The sequence below is a fragment of the Pinus tabuliformis genome, chromosome 4_1 (assembly GCF_031772625.1).
Source record: "Pinus tabuliformis cultivar Carrire ecotype Pingquan chromosome 4_1, CPIR1, whole genome shotgun sequence".
Taxonomy (NCBI): domain Eukaryota; kingdom Viridiplantae; phylum Streptophyta; class Pinopsida; order Pinales; family Pinaceae; genus Pinus; species Pinus tabuliformis.
The window spans coordinates 86,505,664-86,525,668 of NC_142303.1; the positions used below are offsets into that span (position 1 = coordinate 86,505,664).

The window sequence follows — 20,005 nt, forward strand, 5'->3', positions numbered from 1 at the left end:
AGGGGCTACTCCACTTCTACAGAGTTTGGCATTGCGGGTGCTATCACAGGTGGTAAACACTTCTTCTGCAGAGAGGTGTTGGAGCTCTTATTCTTTCATCCACAGTGTTAAAAGGAACAGGTTGAATTTAGACCGGGCAAAGAGCTTGGTTTATGTTCATTACAACTTGCGATTGTTGTCCCATTACTGTGAAGATGCAAAGTCTAATAAAGACTTGTTGACTTGGGACAAGAATCCAGAGGAGCCCAATTTGGAGGATGGAGTGTTGCGACTAGAGCAATTAGAGGATGCTCTTATCCAGGTATGTCCATTGTGGTATGAATTTTCCAATTTTCCCTTATAAAGCATTTCTCTAATTCATGTTTTTAATTTTTTTGTTAACTAGTGTTTTTTTTTTTTTTGCATGAATTTTTTGAGCGATTCTAGGATGATGATGACCATGTTGATATGCCACCACCCCCACCCCCATCTGGTCCCTTGGTTCCTAGGTTCCATGGTTCAACACCAACAGCAGGGGGTTCTTCTTCATCAGTTCCAGTGCCACGACTTACACAGGGACCATCTTCTTCATTGCCACCACGTGGAGGCCCGCCATCACGTTCTATTCGTGGTGGAAGGAGGAGAGATTAGTAGATATATTCACAATCTACTTCTTTTTGTCATAGATTACTCATTAGACTTGTAGACTTGTGAATTTGAATTTTGAACCTTTTTGGCTTGGCGGTGACCAAGTGACATATTTTGTAAACATTATTATTTGAATTTTGGACATGACAAATATTGACAGTTGCTCACTTGCTAGATAAATCATAATATGCTCTATGTTTTATGTTTTATAATATGCTTAAATGTTTTATGTTTTATAATATGCTTAAAAATTTGATATATGTTTGTAATAGCTAGAATATAGATGATTGTTGTACTAGTAAGTAACTACAATGGAATCATGGATGCCATATCTATCTTGATTTATGCAAAAATATGCATGTTTTCATGTCTTCTACAATTAATTTGGTATTTGGGATGTTTGTTTTGAGTATAAATGCAAAAATATATATATATATATATAGCAGACGCTTCCGCGGACGCTTCGCTTCCTAGATTTTTGGAAAATGACGCTTCCGCTTCGCTCCCGCTTCGTGCAACATCGGCGTCAACATCAAGCCATACTGATATCCACATCTCCAAAAAACGAAAATTGAGAGATTAATCCAAGACCTTTTAAAGTGTGGGACTTTGATCATCTTGGAATATCTGATCAAGTGGAAGAACTTACCCGAAAAAGACGCTTCTTGGGAGAATGAAGCATTTTGTCAACAACATCCGTCGTTACATATGCTTTGAGAACAAAGCATTCTTTCGAGAGGAAGGCAATGTTATGTAAAAAATTAGTTAGTCTTTAATTTTAGGTTTATTATTTAATTTTAGGATTAATTAGACGAAAGGGCACGATCATAAGATCATGCCCTTTCCCCAAAGGGTGCCCATGGCAGTATATAAGCCAGGAAACCCCATTGTAAACAGCGTCATCTGTCAATTCATTTATTAATAAAATATTTATGTATATATTTCTGTTTATCAAGAAGTTTCTGCGTCAGTTGAAGGGTTGGAATAGCATCACCATCCATTCATACCCACCCTTTTGAGTAATAAAGGCTATCTCCCATGCATCCTCATTCTTCAATCAAGCCTGCAGATACCATAACTCCAAGTCAAAATTGGAGAAATATGTTGTTCTATGTAGCTAGAAGATCAAACCTTCAATTAGTTGACAAAACTGTAGATGTCTATGGGTCCAATTAGGTTCTGCATTCCCATCTCTTAATGTATTTAAAAGTAATGTCATGTCAAAGTAATGTGAGATAAACTTTTAGAAGTACTGGTTGCAACAAATTTGTAATCGGTTATAAGCAGACCAGTAACCACCATAACCAGGGTATTAGAGGTATAGAATTAAAATAAAACCCCAGAAGCTACTACCCCGCGTTCATCAAGGTTGCATATCTAACAAGGACATATAGTCAAAAATCTTGTTCAAGCCTATAAGCACATTCTCTACTACCTCAAGAAAAATAGAAAAATAATATTAAATTCAATAACTTAGCACACAAAGGCCCACACGGTGTAGCTCAATTGGCAATTGCCTTGTTATGAATTAATATGTAAAGCATGAGATTCAAAGTTCAAATCCCCGTGGGTTAGACAAAATATATATATATATCTATCTTAACACAAAAAAACTTGTAATGTTAAAGCACCAAAACACTCTGACCTCTCAAATATTGATGGTGATTCTTAGAACTTAGAATTTGTCAAAAGCTAGAATTGAAGCACATCGAGAGGATATCTCACATCTTGCAACTTATTCTTTGGTAACATGCGGAATACAGCCTTGTGAATCACTTCCGTTGGATCCTTTGCCATCTGATCCTTCAAAGTCCTCTCTTTAAGGTGACCGATATACCTGCATGTACAAGAAAGAACACAATCATTAAAAATATCCCCATATATCAGATGTACTTTGCCAGATTCATGAACTTCCCTATCTGTAATATAAATTCTAGAGTATTATGACTGTCTACACAAACAACTAACCTACTTTGTATGCCATCGATAAACTGTACCAGTCAATTTCCTCCCTATTATGCAGTAAAGCTACCTTTTTGTAACATAAATTCCAGATTAAGATGACTGACTACACAAACAACATACCCTGTATGCCATCGATAAACTTTATCAGTCAATTTCTTTCCTGTTACACAAATATCTTTTGCATTAATCACAATGCACATATCTCCATCTTCACGGTTTGGTGTATAAGTTGGCTTATCTTTGCCCTGTAACACGACAGAAATCCGTGATGCCAACCTCCCGAGAACCTGCCATATTGTGAATCGTCAACTAAACAGAGAAAATCATAAAGCATCAATTTAAAAATTAAATGTGTCAAAGACAAAAGGATCTACAATATTCCAATAACACAGTCAAACCTGCCCTTTACAATCAAAAACCCTCCACCTGAGGCCTTCCAAGTTTATGCGATTTATACCAGCCAGAGCCCTCTGCATGTGGTAAGTGGGAAGATAACATGATGACAAATCACAACACTGTTAGAATTATAAAAAAGGAGCATCTGAAGAAGGTTCAAAAATCAATTCTTGTATGCAAGGGTTTGTAAGAATGCAACAACTTTCAAGCAACCCAAATAAGTCTGCTTATTAAAATTAAAACTATACAGACAAATATGATTTGCAGATGAAATCCTGATCATAAGGACATGGTAAGTTTGCACCAAGTAATAAATGTGCACAATATTAGGAGGATATTCCTCTATTAAGTTCAACCTACAACACGCAAAATGCTAAAGGACCATATCCATACAGTGAATCCAAACTTTCATGATTTGCAGATGAAATCCTGATCGTAAGGACATGGTAAGCTTGCACCAAGTAATAAATGTGCACAACATGAGGACAATATACCTCTACTAAGTTCAACCTACATCACGCAAAATGATGAAGGACCATATCCATACAGTGAATCAAAACTTGTATTAGCTGCGTGGATTTAATTTTACCTAATTGACTCACGGTGTATCTTCATCACATTAATCACCTTCTGGTTGATTAATGGGCAGTATTATCTAGGAATAAATATCAATTCCCAAGTCCACTATAGGAATTTTAACAGGTGATCCAATTAGCATTAGGATTGGGTCAAGGGATTGGCCCATTCATCAAAGTTGATCAGATGATCATCTCAACAATATATTTTTTAGAGTTTTCTGAAGCATTATCAAATGTGAATTCTCACCAAGACTTTAGTGTGAACATAATCTCAGGTGTAAATTCTTATGTCTTTCCACTGATAAGAAGCTGTTGAAAATGGCATGTTCAAAAATAAAGTTAGATTTATTTTGAACTTTCGTCTTAGTCTAACCACTTTGTTAAATATAGCATATTTATTTTCAGTATTGCTCAAGATGATCTATGGAAAATTTATTTAGGAACTTATCTTTGTTAAAAATGAACACAATCACATGGGAGAAGTCAAATATAATATTTTATTACAATGGAGTCATTTGAAATTTTGATATAATAAGGGAGATCACTTTATATCCAATTCATTACAAAGTCGCAATACCTACTTGACCTAACTAATTTATGTTAGTAACACCTTATTAATCTAAACTTAATGTGACTTTTTTCACACCTCATATTGCATCAGATCACATCCAGTGGCACAGGACAGATATTCTGATGACACTTGTTGATCATTTGATAGATAAAAAGACTATTTTATGGACATACAAACTTCCCTTAGCATTACCCTTATAGTATTTTATATTGACTAGTTCCTCAACAGTTAGATGTGTGATGTTTAGAGAAGTGGAGAGTGCAAAGGTATTTGTTTATACCCCTAGAGCTTAGCAAGAGCACATATGCTATTGTAACGAACAGAGTTACCAATGTAACGAATAGAGTTTGTACTCACGAGTTAAATACTCCATAACACTTGGAATATGAAGATATCCATTGAGGATACAAGTATATATATAAAATCTATGAATGAGAATATAAGAATATATCCATTGAGGATACAAGTATATATATAAAATCTATGAATGAGAATATGAAGATATCCATTGAGGATACAAGTATATATATAAAATCTATGAATGAGAATATAAGAATATACCCATTGAGGATACAAGTATCTATATAAAATCTATGAATGAGAATATAAGAATTTATTCCAAGTGTTTTGGAGTATTTAACTTGCGAGTACAAACTCTGTTTGTTACATTGGTAATTCTATTTGTTACATTGGTATCAGAGCCTCATTCTCCGATCCCAACCATTGGCCAAACTTTTACCATATACTCGAAGATTTTGGAGTTTCTCCTAAAACTCGACAGTCAGTTCGATCCCAGCCTTTGGCAACCAAAAGTTGAAGTTGACTTTTGATCATTACATATTAAAAACAAAAAATCTGGCCCCTGGCCACTAACAAGGAAAAAACATTATATATTAAAAAAAATTACATATATATCTATAAAAGAGAAAAAAACATTATAGGTGAAAAAAAAAATATATATATATATATATATATATATCTATATAAGGAAATTAAATTAAATATTTATATAAAAAATTAAAAACAAAAACAAAAAAAAATCAAAAATAAAAGAACTAAAATTCAAATTTAAAAATTTTAAAAAAAAAAACAAAGAAAACGAAAAAAGGTTGCACTGCCACCAGCTGCAACCGCAAGCCAATGTCATTGCCAACCGCCCCCGTTGTGCCTTCGCTCAACTACCATCTGTTGCCGCCCAAATCACTTTTCTACCATCGTGGCATCTCCTCGACTCCTCGACCAACGTCGCCACTGCCACCGCTACAGGTCTCGTATCATCATCACTTGTACATTCAACCTTTTATACAAACATTACTTGTCCTATGATGGATACTTTTATATTTCAGATATTCTGAATATTTTGCTGCTTATACAAACTTTGTTCGTTAGTTATATTTTGATGTATCTCTAGTAATATGATGCTATAGTTGACATGTGATATGAACATTTATTTGATTATTCCTTGGTGAGGCATGGTTAGATGGGATTGATCACACATTTTTCCTAAAGGATGGAATTTTACTTAATGATGGCACACTTTATGCATTTATTGGAGAATGCCCAACTTATTGACACTTTTTACTATGGTTTGGGGCTTTTTATTGATGCATTTGATGAGATTAGACCCTCCTAATCAGAGTAGCCTAGCTCTCTGTAAGGATTTTGATGATTATTTCATCTTATTAGAAATGTATGATATGGTTTCGATGGAGTCTCCATTTAATGCATTGATCACCCTGAGACAATTTGACTTCTTCTTGACCACATTGGGCCTCCATGGCTAGAAATCACTTGGGTTTCCTTGCTTGTTTACATCATAGATGTATTATTTGGAGGTGGATTATAGCATTTTGATGGAGCAATACCCTTCCAAAAACACGAAAGTGACTTACATCTGGTTTAATTGAGCTCCATGCTTCTTCTGGAGTGATATTCTTTAAAACATTAGTAGGAGTGCGATTTATTATGTAATTTGCACAGTTAATTGCTTCTGCCCAATAATTAAGCCTAAGTCCTTTAGATTGAAGCATACAATTAGCCATTTCCTTTAAGGTGCGATTCTTCCTTTCAGCTACACCATTTTGTTGTGGAGTATATGGAACAGTATGTTGCATTTGAATTCCATTCTCAGTGCAAAAGTTGATGAATTTGTTGTTAACATATTCTTAGCCATTATCAGATCTTAGCTTAAGAATTTGATGTCCAGATTGTTTTTCAACAAAGGCCTTAAAGGACAAGAACATGTTAAATACTTCACTCTTGAGTTTTAAGAAGTATACCCAAGTGCGTCTGGAGAAATCATCAATGAAAGTTAAGAAATACTTGTAGCCAGAGAATGAAACAACTGGAAGTGGACCACATAAATCACTAAGCACGAGCTGTAAAGGGGCTGAGGCGTGCCAAGAGGCACTTTTTTCAAAACTATCCCGATGATGTTTTCCGAGTACACATCCGGAACAAACACCATCTCTACAAGATACCATTGGAAGACCTGTCACCATATTTTCTTTACATAGATTCTGAAGGGAGCGATAGTTTAAGTGACCAAATCGCTCATGCCAAAGTTTGCTCACTTCATCGTTATGAGCAACAAATACTGAGGGAAGATTTGATGACCCAAAGTTGTGAAACTTATACAACCTTGTAGAATCATCAGCAATGCCAATAGCTAAAATCTGTCTAGGATCTCTTAGGTCCTTAATTACAACATCGTGAGGTGAAAATTCAACGATTTTACCTTCACCTGAATGAGTTATCTGATATATAGATAGAAGGTTGCAGGATAAGGTTGGAACACATAATACATCATTAAATTGACCATTGTCTATATGAACAATTCCAGTCCCTACAACACTAAGAGATCTATCATCACCAACATATATATTTTTGGTGTTACAATCATTTAAAGAAGAAAACATGGCTTTGTTTTTGGCCATGTGATAAGAAGCTCCAGAATCAATGAGCCACTCATGAGAATGAGAAGAAGAAGATACATTTAGTGCATAGCCAGACCGAGATGCTTGACAACCACATGCAGAAAGTGCCATTCCTGAAGATGAAGTTGGAGTTGAAGAGTGCTCCAAATGGATATTATGCTTCTTCATTGCTGCTTCCAAGGCTTCCATCTTCTTAAAGCATTTGGATTCTAAGTGGCCATCTCGATTACAAAAGTTGCAATGTCTATCAGTCTTCTTCCCTTTGTTTTTATTTGTCTTATCATTTTGTTGAAATGATTTTTCATTTTGAGGCTGAAATTGCTTAGGACCCTTGTTTGGTTTAGGACCATTCCTTTTAGGATACAACTTCTTAGGACTCTTTGAATTTGGTTGCTGTTGGGCGGCTGACGCTTTCTTAGAAGAGTTTCCAAGATTAAGAAAACCAAGGTGTAAGAGTTTTTCTTGTTCTCTTATTAAAGAATCACAAAAGGAATCAAAGGAAGGGGACTTGTAGGCTTGTCCTTGAGAAATGAAGGCTTCTCTTGTAGAATGGAAGGTGGAAACAAACACAGAATAGGCTGGTCCCAACTTAGTAAGAATGGAATAGATAAGGCTACTATCTTCTTTCTTAACCTTAACACCTTCCAAGAGAAGTCTAAGGGTCTTGAACTTGGACAAAAAATCTTCAATGCAAGAAAAATTATTGGGGTCTAATGTAAGCAACTCATTTTCGAGTTGATGGGCTTTAAGTTCATTTTTAATTCCAAAAACTTTAGTGATCTGTTTCATTGCTTCTTCAGGAGTATCAAGTTCTGCAATTTGGAATCTAAGATCTGGAGAAATAAACATCCCTATCAACCCACGTGCTTGATCTTGCCTATTTTCCCATTTAGCTGTCTTATCTTCATCTTTCGGTTTGGTTTCTTGGCCTGAGGCTATTCTATAGAGACCTTTACTTCTAAGTAAATCCACAATGTAGGACCACCATTGAAAGTAGTTGGTGCTGTCAAGAATAACTTGGCATGGACTTTCCATTTTAACAGAAACTAAAGCTATAGATACTGAAACTAAGTGTTCCAATGGAAAGCTCTCGAAAAATTAGGCTGGTTCAAAAAAAACGGCTCTGAAAACGGCTTCCAGATGAAAAAGTTATGGCTTTTTGAAGAAAATTTGATGAAGATGCCGACGAAGTGCGGGAATGTGCGGAAATGAAAAATCCGCCCCCACAAAAAGGAGACTTGAACTCAAGACCTCTACTCTCATAAATTAGCTTTGGACCAAGTGAGCTAAACAAAAACTTTGAGAGAGAGGGGGGGGGGGGTTGAAGCTTTGGGTTGCGTGCTTGCTTTGAGAAAGCTCTTTTTCCCTACAAAACAAAAAACACAAAACCCAACACGGACATACAAAAAAAAACGAACCTTGCAACTCAAAGTTAGCTTTAGCCGGAAACTAAATATTTTCCTCAATGTTTCTGATTTTCCGAGATCACACTAAGGCGCAGCAGAAAAGAGCATACACATGAGAAAAATCCTTCCTTTCTATTTCTGATTTGCCCAGATCGCACAGAGTCGCGGGGCAAAGAGCATACGCAGAAATGAAAGGTATAGATCCGGTAATAAAAAAGGCTAAATAAACCGAGACCGAAATAAACAGAGAGAAAATAACTGTAAACTGCAAATAAACACTGTATACCTCCAGATCTTAAAAATGACGTAGCTAGGGCTACCGGAAACCTTTTCGCACGAAACGAAAGGGGTTCCTCACTAGAACAGATGCTCCCAACACAATAGAGCAGTCCTCTCGGCCCGAAAGTAGTCAAAAACAGTAGATCTAGGAAACGACAGTCGGATGCAGTTCTACTGGCTTCAGATTTGGATCACCAACGGACGCGGCCCTCAAATAGCTCTGATACCATGTAGGAATTTACAGGGTAAGTTCCTCAGACAGAACACCAAAGGACATCGCTCACAAACAGATCACAGATCAATACACCAGTACTTTTGACATGGTTAAAATCCTGAAAGAGGGAAACAGTCCACGGCCTGAGCCAACGCGGCCACTTCAGGCAATTTATTAATAAAAGAATGAAAATTTACATAAGCTTCTCTCATGGACAGTTAACCTACAAATGACCCTCCATGCTCTTTAAATAGAGATCATGGACCAATCGGGTGTTAAGCCACGGATCAAGTGTCGGTAATACCGAGGAGAGAATGAACCGTCGGATCACTACATATCGTGACCGTCGGATTGTAAGTTACAAAATGTACATAGTAAAGAAACACACTTTACCTAACTCTATACTAGACCAAGTTATACTTAACTATTTCCTATGTGTCGGAATATCCTAACAAGTGCACACATGTCAAGGCACTCTTCATCATATATCATATTTACACTTGAGAATAGTCATTCCCCTAGATTTTGGAGGTAGTTGAGGTCGAATTGATCTAGCACATAACTTATGGTGATATTTTATGATTCATTTGTTAATTTCCCCTGAGCAGAAGCAAAAATATAACAACCAATTACATAAAATGACACAAACAGTGTAGAAAATTCAGGAAATTTAGCAACTGCTAATATGAACAATCTGAAAACTAGTTTCTTTTCATATAGACACAGAATTTCTCTACTTATTTTGCAGCACAATAGGAACAGAATTAAATACACAATCACACAACTCAACAACACAATTTTTCTAGGGAACCCAATTGGGAAAACCCTCTACTTGATTGAAAATCTTATTGAAGAAGAATGGGCAATAGATCTCTTACAATACAATAGAGAATACAATGATCTCCCTACTTGAACTAAGCTTGAAACAATCTACAAGACCCCTGATCTGCTTGCCTTCTTACCTTGCCTGAATGAGTATGAAATCCTTGCGCAAATCCTAGGAAATAAGCCCCTATTTCCTCGTGCATGGCCTACTCCTATTTCTTAGGAATTAGCCCCTATTTCCTAGCATATTCCCAAGGCAATTCTTCCTTCTTCAAAAACTTGCACAAGCTCCTCTTGCATGTTCTTTCCCTCACAAGCTCAAAAACTCATGCTCAAGAATGAATACAATTGTGCCTTCACTCCTCCTTATAAGTAATTCGAATGGCTAAATCTAGCAAACTATATTTTAGGAATTGATTTTGTGATTGATGTGTTCACTGAGTTGAACTAACTCATGCAACTCGTCTCATCTCAATTCTAGAACTTGAGATTCAGTAACTTGTCCTTTTCCCAAATTAACTCGCACTAGAAGACAACAAACTTGGCCTTCAACTTTTGTACATTAGTTATCTACTTCATAACTCATCCTAACTATTAGGAACAAATCCTAAATTATATGAATTTTGTCCTAACTTATAGGAATTCGAGCATGCTAAGGAAGAACTCGTTGAGATCCCTTTGATTAAGCCACAAATCAAGGAACCTTTCTCGCAACTATTTCCAACAAACATATTCTTCCCAACAAAGTTTTTCATTATTGATCCAAACTTATGTGGGCTCCCTGTTGGAAATACTAAGAGCGGGTGAATCAGTATTTCTCTTACAATTACTAAATTTCAAAGCATTAGCAATAAATTAAACCATAAATCATCAACACAGCACAAGAGCAGTGCACAAGCAATTTTAGGTGGAAACCCTTTTGGGAGAAAAACCATTGAACAATATACAATATATCTCAACTCCAACTGAAGGGGAAGCTCCAACTTCCTAGTACTCTAGAAAAGCATTCAATTTATCAAGAAGCTCCAACTCCTAAAAGGATGCTCTAACACCCTAGTTTACTAGCGCCAACTAGAAGGACACTCCAACGCCCTAGCTTTATCAATTTCAATTGAAATGATGCTACAACAACTTGCGAGCTCCTACTTGCCCTAGCACCACACTGCCACCCTGAAGTATTTTCAAGCTCCAACCTGAAGGAGACTTCACTCCTGCCTTGCACCACACAACCACACTAAATTGAAAAAAAATAGATATGGGCTCCCATACCAGGGGCAATGACCCACTTACAAAGATATTCAATAAGCCCCTTTACTACTGATGTATACTTCAGATGCTTAATTACAGAACTGCCCCTTGTAGACTGTCAACTTTCACTTCTCAGATTGTAATACTTGATAATGCCTTTCAATCAAATCATATTTCATACCTCAGGCTACTAATGTAGAGAGTGCCACTATTGTGCCTGAAGATATCCTTGAGTGATCTCAAGTCTGCTTGTGCCACTAACTGCCAAGAATATGGCTAAAGATGTCACTGATCTACTTCAGACTTTGCTAAGAGTTCTGCACTTGAAGATGCCCTTTCTGCCATTGATTGCTTCCAGTTATCACGTTAGACTTTTGATCTAATTAGCACTTCAAATTGTGAACAAATCACCCTTTAAATTTGAGAAGCATTTATTCAAAGTTTGATGCAACAATTGAAGATGTTATTGATGCCATTAATAAATAGATCCAAGACAAACTGCGCCTATGGAATCAATCCTAAAGATACTCTTAATATTTTCTTACCTTTATGAATAGTCTTTGGCCTTTCCTTAAGATGATCCAGTTAACACGTTGCTCCTTACTCTGCTCTTGAGACTAGTCAATCAAGAATCTTATACACCTTTTGTAACAGATCAAGCCCTAACCATACAAATCTTATCAAATTGTCCTCTCAAAAGGAGTTTGATGAGTTGAATCCTAAGTCAAACCTTGAATAAATGCAAAGATAGTTTCTTAAATAGGTATGCAACATAACTCAGATGACACAGCTTGATGTACAATCAATTACGCCTCAAATTTTAGTCCCGAAAAGGAGACTAATACAAGTCCAAGAGGAGCATTCAATGGTAGATTCAAAATGGTCTCAGTTCATCTGAAGTAAGCCTCCGCATCACAGATCCGTGCCTCAAAAAAATTACCTAGCAGATCCAAAAGGCCCAGCACTACCCTAATCTCAAAGACCTGAAATTATCTTAGGGCCGAGTCTCAGAAGATGGCCTCATGCTATCATAAGTATCCACAAAAAATAATAAAAACCAGGCCCAGAAACTTCAATAAATGATGCCAATGAATGTCATTAAAATGACCCAAATAGAGCCTTAAAGATTGTCCACAAACGGGTCCGAATTAGCCTTGGAAAACAGTGACCTGCATTAAACCATGGAACAGGCCTCAGGAATAGACTCAAACTAGGGCTCAGACAGTCAAAGAAGTCACATCAGATCAGCCCAAAAAACAGCCTCAGATGCTATGCAGATTTTCTCCACAAACGCCCACTGAAATGCTTTCCCAATAGCGCCGAGGAGGCTTCAGGACATGCCACAGAGGGGTCCAAGATTGGGCCTCAGGAGCTATGAAACTGCCTCAGAAGATGCTTGAAATCGGTCTCAGAATCACCAATGAGCTAGCTTCAGACTTGTGCACGAAATATTTCAAAAATGCTCCCAAATATGCCTCAGAAAATAGTAAAGAAGATGTCCTAGATCAGCCACATAAGGCTTAGGAAATAGGCCTCGTACATGATCAGAATTAGGCCTCTAAGCAAGCCGAAAAGTTCTACAGAGATCCTCAAATTGTGTTCCTCAAATAAGCCCACAGTAGCCTCAAATCAACCTTAGTAACCCACAAAGAAACTTGGCCTAATCTACACATCAATGTGGCTAATCAAGGCCTCCAAAAAACAGCAGATGATATTTCAAAAGATGTGCGAGTTGATATATCTTTGGAGGGAGAACAAGTCCATGTTTATAGTAGTCGAAGGGGGGAAGCCAACCTGTTCAAAGAAGGGAGCTGACCTAACAAATTTGAATTTGAAATTTCAAAATTTAATATTTTGGAGTTGTTACCGCTCAAACTAGCAGGGCTCCTAGGAGGGGATCCTATAGAGCACCTACTAGGTCAAGGGGCAACAATGGAGCAATAGCTCAATGTCACCTCAGCTAAGACTCCCTACTCTTGATGGACTTTCACCGATGGGAGGAGACCCGGTATGAGAGGAATCATGATGATGAGTAGATCAGTGAATGGATAGAGGGTGATTCCTAGAGCCTATTCGCAAGAGAGACTCAATTAAGTGGCCTACTTGCTAAAGAAGCAAGGTGATGGGCTCTCTGAGAAGGGCTAGGAGGATAATTTAGCCAATGAAAGCCATACCTTCGGGGTCAGGAGGCCCACCTTCAAACATACGACCATGACAAGTGGGCGAGGGACCACATGGTTGGCTCAAGTGGTGGAGGTAATGGCACATCGAGCTATCTGGCGGCTGCAAGGGGATGTTGGCTACCAACTGAAGACCATCTAGGAGAAAAAAATTCTCCTATATACACTACCCACAGGTGGTGGGTAACAGGAGCCAAATTTTAAACCCCTTTGAAACCGACTTAATCTCCAAGAATTTATGATTAATCAAACCTTTTAATTAATTTTCCCTCCACTTTTACAAGTCAAATTTTGTTGGGTTAGGCTCATCATGATTTAATTTAATTTATTGAAAATAAAAACCACTAACAAACAAATCAATAAACTTCCCTTATCATCACTTATTGGGTCACTTTAACCATACATTGGGGTTACAACTTTGACTAGACATATCTCCTCAACCGTGAGGAGTTATGTGGCATGTCACCTACCATTGGAATCAACACGACGAGGCCTATCAAATGAAGATGGTTTATCTTGCAAAAACACTAATTGTGCCTATCATTTTCTTCACTAAAGGCAAGGCTTCTTCTAGCGCTACTAGGGTTGATATCAATAACAACCAGATTTCAACACTCCCATCCTAGGGTAATGGCCCAACTGAGAAAATACAAAATACAAATAAACTTGGATCCAGTAGATCTGCCCTAGATCGTTGCTCAATATTCCATGCAAATCTAGATCTCCAGCCTCTCTACACTCCCTCGAACCCAACACACTTAATCACTAAGATACCTCTCATGATCTCCTATGTTGTAGTGTGTCATTCCCCTCTCCTTAGTCTTGCTTTTATAACTTTATATTGAGTTAAACCCCTGACCCTAACCCTAATCTCAAAGTCATTAACGGTCGATATTAAATCTCTTCTCACTTGAGATTAATGGCTAAGATTAAAACATAATCACTAAAGTAAATTATTTGCTTTCCTGAGTTTCTTTTAGTTCGGTAAGCCAACATAATAATATGTGTGTTTCCCTAAGTTAGGCTAAGTTACATTAACAATCTTGCTCACACTTGAACAAGTGTTCTGTGGAGAATGTGTTAATTTGGTAGCTCGGTGACAAATTACAATCATTGGACTAGATTCCTCTTTTTGAGAGGACCACAATTGACCTTTGAAGCACTATATTTGGATAAGCCCACAAGTACTCAAATTGTCAAGTCCGCCTAAAAGGACAAATGACACTCCTCTAACGCATGTAAGTACAAGTGACCTCAGGCTCATTTGATCATCACATCACAACTTCTCTTCTTCTCTCTGAAATTTGAATGGTTCGTAGTCGTACAAATCTGAGGCAACTTTCTTTTCACACGTGCGAGGGTCCAAGTAGGCATTTTTCTGCATTGACTTTTTGCTGGAAGGTTTGACTTTAGTTTGACCGAGTTTGACTTCATTATTTGACTTGCTTTGACTGTGAAAATTATGCTTTCTTGAGGCTTAGTGGACTAGCACAAATACCGAGGTGATCTAGGCTATTTGACTAGCATTGATCATAGGTTTGACTGCAGAGAAAATTGGTGACTTTGACTGAGTTTGACTAGGTTATTTTGGATTGTTTTGGGTTGACTTTGACCAGCAATTGTGGCCACATTTATTGTTGATTTGACCGAGTTGTTTGGAAGGGTTGATCGTGTTGATTTGGGGTAGCATCGGATGTGCTCTAGCCACGAAAATTGGTGGAGAGACTAGAGTACATGAGATCTCAAATACCCAGAAATGGTTGGGGCAGAATCTAACTAGTTTGGGAGATATTAAAATAATTAATATTTTAATGGAGTCCCTAAGTCTAAACTTAGGGAAAATAAAATATTAATGTGAATTAATATAAAACTGAGTTAGAATGGTCCAAAAGTCATGGATCAAGCCAAATCTAATCTTAGCTGTTGATTAGGGACTTAATCTCGACCGTTGAAATGTCAACGAGAAAAGTATAAGAGGAGGCTTGAGGGTCACTTGGAGAACACACTGAGTTGATCAAGAATTCGATTTTCTAGGGCAAGGCTTGCTGAGGAAATCGAAGGAGTGATCAAAGTTGCAGCTGAGGGGCAGTGAATGCAGAGTAGTAGAGAGGTTGATCCGAATTGGATCCTCAAACAATTCCATGATTGTTAAGAATGAATGACAGACTTCAAGAAATCTTATAGCTATCAGAAATAACCTCTGAATAATGGTAATTTGCAGCCAGCACGGAAAAACGAGGACCTTCGGTCAAAGCGCGCTGACTATTGGCCCATGGAGACCGCGCATGGCACAAAAATGGCAATTGGGAAGCTCAGATCCATAAATGGAGGTTGTTTCTGATACGTGATTAGCGCAAATCCCCTCGAAGAGGAAAAGCCCCGAGCACTCGGTCAAAAGGGAAACTGGAAAACCGTGGGAAAGCACTAAAACCGACAAGGCGGGTCCCGAGCTCCCGAGCATTTCGAGCGAAAGCCGAGACCAAGCGATTCCATACACCAAGTGACGCGTGTCCGACGGATGAGAGAGAAAAACCGCTTACATCACGAAGTAACAGTCGAGCAACTCAACCATGCGATATGAGCGAAGACCGTGGGATCTGGAGGCTCCAAATCAACAGCGAAGGTTCAACCCGATGGATGATTGGACTCGAGGGTGAAATAAACTGCAGCGCATAAGATTTGAAGTCTGATTTGATCGATGAGTCGACAAAGGATCCGTTTCGCAGGCATCTGGGAAATAATGGAAAAAAACGACCGTTCAAGAACTGACACTGAGTTCACAAAGAGACAGGTGGCCACCTCTGTGCAAAGCGTTACACAGCGGTGATGATGCAAGGCAGAGGGGTCCCACCGGACAGAGGCAGGCGATCCAGAGAGCCGGGAAGCAAAAACGAACAGTCGGGGGAACGAACTAGCTTTAAAGCCACGAGCTGACAGAGACAGTGCGGCGATGAAGCAGTGAAGAAGCCAAAGGCTGAGAGACACAGAAAGAGAGGCAAAATTGTAGAGGACAGAGAAGCCGAGCTGACCATCAGCGTAAGGGCAACATTGAGCAGACAGAGACCAATGGAGGTCGAAATTCAATAAGGGGAGTCTATGAACTCTAAGGACTTGGGAATTCCAAGTGTCCTCCTACTGATCATCCTCTGTCAAGTGAGACTCAGATTGAGCTTCTTATTGTAAGACTCTGTTTTAAAGACATAATAAAAAGGCCACCACTGAAGGCTGGACCAGGAGACGTAGCCTAGGAGGATTGGGTGAACTCCTTATTAAATTTTGTTGTGTTTGTGTTTTGCTTACTGTGATCTCTTACTGTTTCAAGTGTCTGTGTATTTTGCAATCTTATCAATCCGCTGCCTAAGATAACAGACACACACACCAACACATGAATCTGTAATACCTTCATTAATTTCCTGAGGTCACCTAGGGGTGATTTCAGATCAAGTGGTATCAGAGCTATAGGTTGTTAAGGTTAGACAAGCTTGTGTTGGATTTAGTTGTTGAATGCTAACTAGATCGAAGCTCAAATTAGGAGAAGGAGAGTTGGTCAAAATTAATCCTGAAATTGGAAGAGTCTATCCTCAGAAAAAAATGTCGGAGGAAGGTTTCGTGGGCCCAGACCCTCAATTTATAGAAAGTTTCCTGGCCATGAGATCCATGGTAGAGGAAATGTGTAAGGACTTTAGAAAATATAAAGATGAAAATTCATGAGGCTCCAAACAAGATAAAGGAGAAGAAGAGTCTCTCCTCCTTGACCACTCAAAAGGCAAAGGGAAAGAAGAAAACTTTCTCACACCTCCTAATAGCCCTGAAGGTAAAAAGAAGACATCTTTGATTAAACTAGATGTTAAATTTGATTTACCAATATATGATGGAGAGTTGAATGCAGAAAAGCTGGACAATTGGATCAGACAAATTGATGTTTATTGCAGAGTTCGGAGTATCGACTCAGACAAGAGCAAGATTCAGCTGGCCAACCTACGCCATGGGGGCACTGCCTTGGTTTGGTGGGAAGGCAAGACCCAAGCTGACATGAAAAGACATGCTAAGACTCTTTCTATCTGGAGTGAATTTGTTTTTGCAATCAAAACGCAGTTCTATCCACTGGCCTACATGCAGCAAGCCATGATGAGCTGGCAAACTCTTCGCCAATTGAAAGGGCAAAGTGTACAAAGTTACACCCAAGAATTTAGGAAGAGAGCTTTGATTCTAGGAATCTCATTAGGCTCACCTAAGACTCTGTTGAAGTACATCGGTGGTCTACACAGCTACATGAGGCACACTATCCTCATGTTTAATCCCACTAGTATAGATGAGGTATCTGTTCAAGCTACGCATCTAGAAGCTAGAGGAAAGAATGGGACCCCAGAGGTTGGAGGATCATCCAAGCCCATTGCAAGCAAGAATAAGGAGAAAAGAAAACAGAAATGGAAAGAGAAGAAGGCCAACACCGCACAGAAAAGCAAGTCTTCATGCACTCATTGTAAGAAGGATGGGCATGATGATGAGCATTGTTAGATTCTGCATCCGGAGCTAAGACCTAAGAAATTCGAGGGCAAGAAGAAGAAGACTATTGCAGCTATTCAGAAAGATTTGGGGTCAGACTCAGGAGATGAAACAACCATTGTAGCCACAGGTATAAAAGGTAAGAATTCTAAAGCATCTTACTAGTAATTCTACACAATCTACTAACGATGAAGAAAATGAGAGAAAAAGACATGAGCTTTTCCATATTCGAGTTATTTCCAAGCACCAAAAGATTGATACTTTGTTTGATAGTGGCTCACAAGTAAATTTAATTTCTGAAGCAATTGTAAAAAAGTTAGGATTACTGACTACACCTCACAAGAAACCATACCCATTAGGTTGGTTAAGTGATAAGGCACAACTACAAGTGACTAGACAATGCAAACTTAAGTTTTCTTTTGGGTCAGCATTTGTAGATGAGGTTGAGTTAGATATAGTTCCTCTAGATATATGTGGAATTGTTTTAGGAAGTCCTTACTTGTATGATAGAAAAGCTATTTTCTATAGAGCTGAGAACAAGTATCTACTTGTTAAAAATGGAATCGAATACTTTGTAAGAGCTCATAAGCTCAAAAATAATTATACTCTAATAAACTCAGGGCAGATAAAACGAATTGTAAATTCATTCAAACAATTTTTACTGATAGTGGTAAAGGAAAAGAAACCTGATAAAACCAATGTATTTGAGAGCTATGATGCTAAACAGCAAGCTGATTTAGAAAAAGTTGTTTCAGAGTATAATATCTTGTTTCAAGAACCTAAAGGTCTGCCACCCAAAAAGGAAATAGTGCATGATATTAATTTGCAGCAAGATGCTCCATTGCCTAACATTGGAATGTACAGGTTGTCCGCTTTAGAGAATGCAGAAATCAAAAAGCAGGTGCAGGAGTTGCTCGAGAAGGGGTTCATCAGACCTAGCACATCATCATGTGGATCTCCAATCGTTCTGGTGAGAATAAAGATGGCTCGTGGAGAATGTGCATTGATTACCGAGCACTGAATAAGATAACGATCAAAAATCGTTATCCCCTTCCTCGCATAGATGATCTATTATAGATCAGTTGAAAGAAACTGTTTATTTTTCCAAGTTAGACTTGCATAGTGGATATCATCAGGTCAGAGCTGCAGAACAAGATGCATAGAAGACTACTTTCAAAACAAAGCGGGGATTGTATGAGTGACTGGTTATGCCTTTTGGCTTAACTAATGCTCCTGCTACTTTCATGAGAATAATGAATGATGTACTCAAACCTTTTCTTGATGATTTTGTTATTGTATATCTGGATGACATTCTTATATTTAGCAAAACGTGGGAAGAACATTTAAAGCATGTTAAGCAGACACTAGATGTTTTGAAAAAAGAAAAACTTTATGTTAAACTCTCAAAATGTGAATTTGGCAAACATCTTTGAATTATTTGGGACATATAGTAGGGGGTGGTGAATTGAAGATAGATCCCTCTAAGGTGGCAGTCATTGTAAACTGGCCTAAACCCAAATCTGCTACAGAAGTTAGGAGCTTCTTAGGAGCAACCAATATTGAAGAAAGTTCATTTCTAACTTTTCCTTAATTGCAGCTCCCTTACATGCTTTAACAGGATTGAACAAGGTGTTTCAATGGGGAGGCAAATAGCAAAAAGCCTTCAACACCTTGAAAGAAAATATTAGTACAACACCAGTACTAGCACTGTCTGATCTTCAAAGACCATTTGAGATCCAAACGGATGCCAATGACTATGCCATGGGAGCAGTGTTGATACAACACGGTAAACCCATATGTTATCATTCTGAGACATTTAATTCTGCAATAGTTAACTATCCCACATATGATAAAGAATTGTAGGCATTGGTACAGAGTGTGAAAAAGTGGAAACATTACTTAATGGGCAAAGAAACAGTTATACATACTTATCATCAACCACTTCAATATCTACACTCCCAAACTAAGTTGCAGCAATCAAGGCACTACATGTGGATGGGTTTCCTACAGCAGTTTCATTTAGTCATTAAATATAAAAAGGGCATACATAATAAAGTTGCAGATATGTTATCTAGAACTATTATAAATGCATCTACTATACTTAAGCATAACTCAGTATTGCATGAAAGCTACATTGAACAATATGCTAAAGATATAGATTTTAAAGATGTATAAGCAACTTTAAGTCAAGGCAAACGAACGGAAGAATTGGACTACCATGTTAGGGACTGACTCCTATATCATTGTGGGAAGCTATGCATTCCACAAACTGAA

The 20,005-nt window shown here is 38.0% G+C and overlaps 1 protein-coding gene across 4 annotated transcripts in view; it reads right to left on the reverse strand.

Moving 5' to 3' along the window:
* The window catches only part of LOC149174313 (uncharacterized), a 146,610-nt gene that overhangs the window by 64,644 nt on the left and 61,961 nt on the right, over positions 1–20,005 (reverse strand). For 3 of the 4 annotated variants that reach the window (XM_089419317.1, XM_089419316.1, XM_089419314.1), the window contains 3 exons: positions 2,991–3,062; positions 2,713–2,879; positions 2,353–2,464 (listed from right to left, as the gene is read on the reverse strand). In XM_089419317.1, the coding sequence (XP_089275443.1) occupies positions 2,353–2,464; positions 2,713–2,879; positions 2,991–3,062 (351 nt within the window). Of the gene's footprint in view, positions 1–2,272; positions 2,465–2,712; positions 2,880–2,990; positions 3,063–20,005 lie in introns of all 4 variants that reach the window. The other variant, XM_089419318.1, reaches the window with a different exon arrangement.